Raw genomic sequence first — 4,203 nt, 5'->3', positions numbered from 1 at the left:
ATGGGAAGTAGGTACACCATCAAGTTTTATGATCAATTATAGCGTATTGATTTTCTCTTTTAGGCAGGTTAGGAAAAGTGAATGATGTTGGTATAATTGGTTCCAAGAGGATGTAAGGACTCATTTTTCTTTTCTCATAGTTGTTGAATAATGCATTTACTATCTGAATGCCACGTAACCTATGTGTTCCTCATAAGTTATGCAACACCGGCTTCTATTAGTGCATTCTAGAGGTAGAATCTGAGCTTTCATAGGATACTTTCTTCCTTCTTTCTTTTCTTTTTTTCTTTCTTTCTTTCTTTCCTCCTTTTTTTTCCATCTTCATCTAAATTTGCAGTAAAACATGCGTTTAGTACTAAATCTGAGTCCGCGTAAAAAAAAGATCCATTAATGTGGAAGAGGTAAAAATTCCAGTTTTGGTTCTTTAATTCAGTTTCCTTTCGTTGTTATTGCAGTCCAGTTATAAACAAAAATAGTTAATGTTTTAAGACTATTGGATGCTCCAGAAACGCCATTAATAAAGACAGCTTCATCCCAAGGTGTTGCTGTCAGTGAGGACCGAGTTTTGGAATGGATTTGGACTTCGCACCGAATAGGTAAGTTACTAGTCTGTTTGTTATTTAGCTTATTTTACAAAATATTCAGTCTTACAAAATCATTGCTAGTTAGGTTTTCTTTATTTGCTGACAATTTTTTTTTTCAGTTGTTGATGTGGTAAGAACAGATCGTCACCTTGAATTCTATGAGGATACAAGAAATTTGGCTAGGATGTCTGATATCCTTGCCATTTATGCATGGGTTGACCCTGGAACTGGTTTTTGTCAAGGTATGATCCTGTTTATAATTTGTTTGGAAGATCTTCTTTTAGTTATGTTGCCACTATATTTTTTGCAAGGTGGTCCCGGAGATACTCTTCAGTTACTCCTTACCTAGTAACTCTTTTGGTTATAGGTATGAGTGATTTGCTTTCTCCTTTTGTGGTTCCTTTTGAGGATGGTGCTGATGCATTTTGGTTCTTGGAAATGCTCATTAGGAGAACAATATTTTCTACTCTTAGTAAATTGTGAAGAATGCTGAGGCCTGAACTCTGTGTACTTTATTACTACATGGTTATCCAAATTTTGACAGCGTGCAAATTTTCAAATGGAAGAACCAACTGGAGTGATGAAGCAGCTACAAACTTTGTGGCACATATTGCAACTGACAGATAGAGAAATGTTTTCTTACCTGTGGCAAATAGGTGCTGAAAGCCTCCATTTTGCATTCCGGATGCTCTTGGTACTCTTCCGTTGGGAATTGTCTTTTAATGATGCCCTCCGGATGTGGGAGGTTAGAAATCTTACCCTTTTCTCTTACTGGATTCTTTGTGCTAGACTAAAGTCTGCTTCATCATATTGCATCAAGGAGATAGCAAGTTGAAGTAGTCTCATACTCCGGCACTAAACAGTTGACCTATAGGAAAAGCTAAAAAAAATTTCTGATCAGACGTGTGATGCAATTCTTTGTTGTGGGTAACTTTTATTCTTTAGATAGTGGGAGATTTGGAGAATGTTCTGAAATGGTTTATGGCCGACTTTGAGGATGCTATGAAGACATCTACTGCAGCTTTATACAATGATGCGCTGTTGAGAAAAATGATGTTTTGTTGTCATGATTTTTAAAATGGGGAAACAACATGATAAGCAAATACACTAGCTGCAAGAACCTTCTGGAGTTGACGAACTTTGTTGGTGCTATACGTAAGATGTTAAACTTTCTAAAGAAGATACGGATAATTTCCCCATGGTCGCAGGTAGAACTAGAAGACACTTCATTTCTGGGTTCTCATAATAGAGTTACGTAGATGTTGCTCTTTTACCTCAACAAGCGGTAAGCCTATCTCCTTTCCACATAGATATGGACTCATTAAGTGGTGCACTCAATCGATTAAAGGGAGCAACTGATATTGAGAATGAACCACCACTGAATCTTCCATATCCAGTAACTCCCAACTCAAGCTCACAGCTGATGTAATACTTCTAGAAGACAACAATCAGTAGCTGGCTAGTAATAAGTCCATTTGATGGATTCCGTGAAACACAAGTGGATATACTTGGTCAATCTTAGCAGTGTTCCCACCATCATCAACTCTTTTAGTGAGAACTTGATATTTATAGGGGTGAAATTTAACTAATGTATGTTCATTTCCATGCATGAATTTGCCAACTCAAGTAGCCACAGAAAAATCATATCCTCTATTCACGCTTTCACCACTAACAAGAAAATTCATTGCTCGACAATATAGCTAACTCTTCACTTGTCTGTTTAACAGTCTCCACTCCTCCCATTTGCAAATTATTGACAATTCACTTGAATTTATCTGAAAAGTATTTGTTTAAGCAGGTGGTTTTTCACATGCATCCAAAGATCAATCTGCATGGATACATTCATGTAAAGGAGACCCAGTATATCCCTAGAATAATCTCCCTTCAAAAATTGTCATTTTAATAGGATTCTCAGCCCAAACTTTTGTTAGAAGAATTTTCACAAATAGTTGGGGTGTGTCTTATAATATCCTTGTGCCCCTTACTTTCTCCCTATTTAGTTCACAAATTATTCAATTGTTATTGGTTCCAGAAGTGTAGAATCAATCGCTTTAGAATGGTTTATTGAGAGATTTTGATTCTAAGGAGAGATTAGGTTTGACATTACTTCAAAGGATAAAAAGTTAGAAGTCTCCGTAGGTGAAGCCTTTTTAAGCAAGGTTGAAGACAAGCTAGCAGTGGAGGATATTGTCAGATGACTCGTGCATAGTGAAGCTTCTGCAGATGGAGGGGAAAAACCATAGCTCATTGTTTGCAACATCATCTCCACTTCCTCAATTTTTTCCGGTCCAGCCGGTGTTGGTTCTCTTGTAGAGCAACTTCTTGCTCCAGTTGAAGCTCTCTTCACCTTTTGAGAGGAGCCTTCGTTTGCTCAGCAAGCTTCCTCAACTCATCCTATGTTCGATTAAAGTCCATATCTAGCATTTGGGAGCTTGGTTTCACTCTGCAGCTGAGTTTTCCCTCCTTCAAACTTCATTAAGTCGATAGCTTAACTCAACTGCCAATTTCTTTCGGTGGGATCGTTCTCGGCAGTATCTATACCAAGCATAATCACTCTTTGATTTTCAAGAAAAGGAAGAGAACTTATGATTACTTCAAAATAAATTAGTTATTTCAAGGAAAATGAAGCTTGGGCAGTAGTTTATATCATGATTAGATTTAATGTGGTGCTTTCTATCACTACAAGGTTTCAAGGTAAACTTAACATAACTGCTCAAAGTTCTTCCAAAGAAGATAAGCAGGAAGTTTTTTCGAATTTAGGAAAATGCAATGCCTTTCGCGCTTTATTAGAATTCACAGATAACAAACTGGAAACCAATGCCTGCAAACCACTACTGAATTTCAAGATAAATTAAAAATATAACAAATTTCAAAGACACATATTTTAAGGAACATGAAAGAGGAAATTTTACATCTTCTGATCATTCCTGTATTTTTTTGTTACTTCAAGAGAGAATGAAAAATAAAAAGGAGTCTAGCATAAGGAAATGATGAACTGAAGGCAATCACGTTTGAATCTAATGGGCTTTTCTAATAAGTTCAAAAAGAAAATATTTTGGCTTTCTTAGCACAAGTGAGTTTCAAGAACGACTTCGGTTGCTTTTTGGATTTTGAAGGCAACAAAACAAATAAAAGAATCGGTGCATTCTTAGTATAATCAAGTTTAAATATAGACTATAGAGAACCACGTATGTCTTGATTCTCAAAGAAAAAGTAAGTCGGCAACTTGGCGTTAAAGTACTCCAAGTTCAGTCAAATTTAAGAAAGTGTAATGAATTTTAATTTTTTATTAAACTTTATGGATAACAAAGTATGGAGTGCAATATTTTCTAATCACTTTTGGATTTGAAGTACTTGAAAATGAAATGTCGTACTTTTTGATTAGGTTGAATTTTAAGATAAAAGAGAAATTAAAAATATAACACATTTTTCACAAACTTCTGTATTTCAAGAAAAATGAAAAATAAAATTCTACTTTTTTTAAACACTCGCACTTTTTTTTATTTTGTCAAGAGAGACTGAAAATAAAATGAAATCTACAACAAGGTAAATAAAGAATTGAAGACATTGATTTTTGAATCTATTAAGTTTTTATAGAAAATGTTGAAAAAGAAAAATT

General features: G+C 35.2%; 1 protein-coding gene across 1 annotated transcript; it reads left to right on the top strand.

Moving 5' to 3' along the window:
- Window positions 1-469: 469 nt before the first annotated feature.
- Window positions 470-2,193, top strand: LOC110817654 (rab GTPase-activating protein 22-like; the record flags this gene model as incomplete). The annotated part of the gene is made up of 4 exons (XM_088208496.1): window positions 470-596; window positions 704-826; window positions 952-1,039; window positions 1,128-2,193. Coding segments are annotated over 4 exons (630 nt in total), but the record flags the coding sequence as incomplete, so codon positions are not given.
- Between the last annotated feature and the right edge of the window lie 2,010 nt (window positions 2,194-4,203).

The sequence above is a fragment of the Carica papaya genome, chromosome 7, assembly GCF_054855325.1.
Source record: "Carica papaya isolate Zhongbai chromosome 7, ASM5485532v1, whole genome shotgun sequence".
NCBI classification, from domain to species: domain Eukaryota; kingdom Viridiplantae; phylum Streptophyta; class Magnoliopsida; order Brassicales; family Caricaceae; genus Carica; species Carica papaya.
Note: the sequence above shows the minus strand (reverse complement) of the source record. Positions and strands in the feature narration are given on the sequence as shown.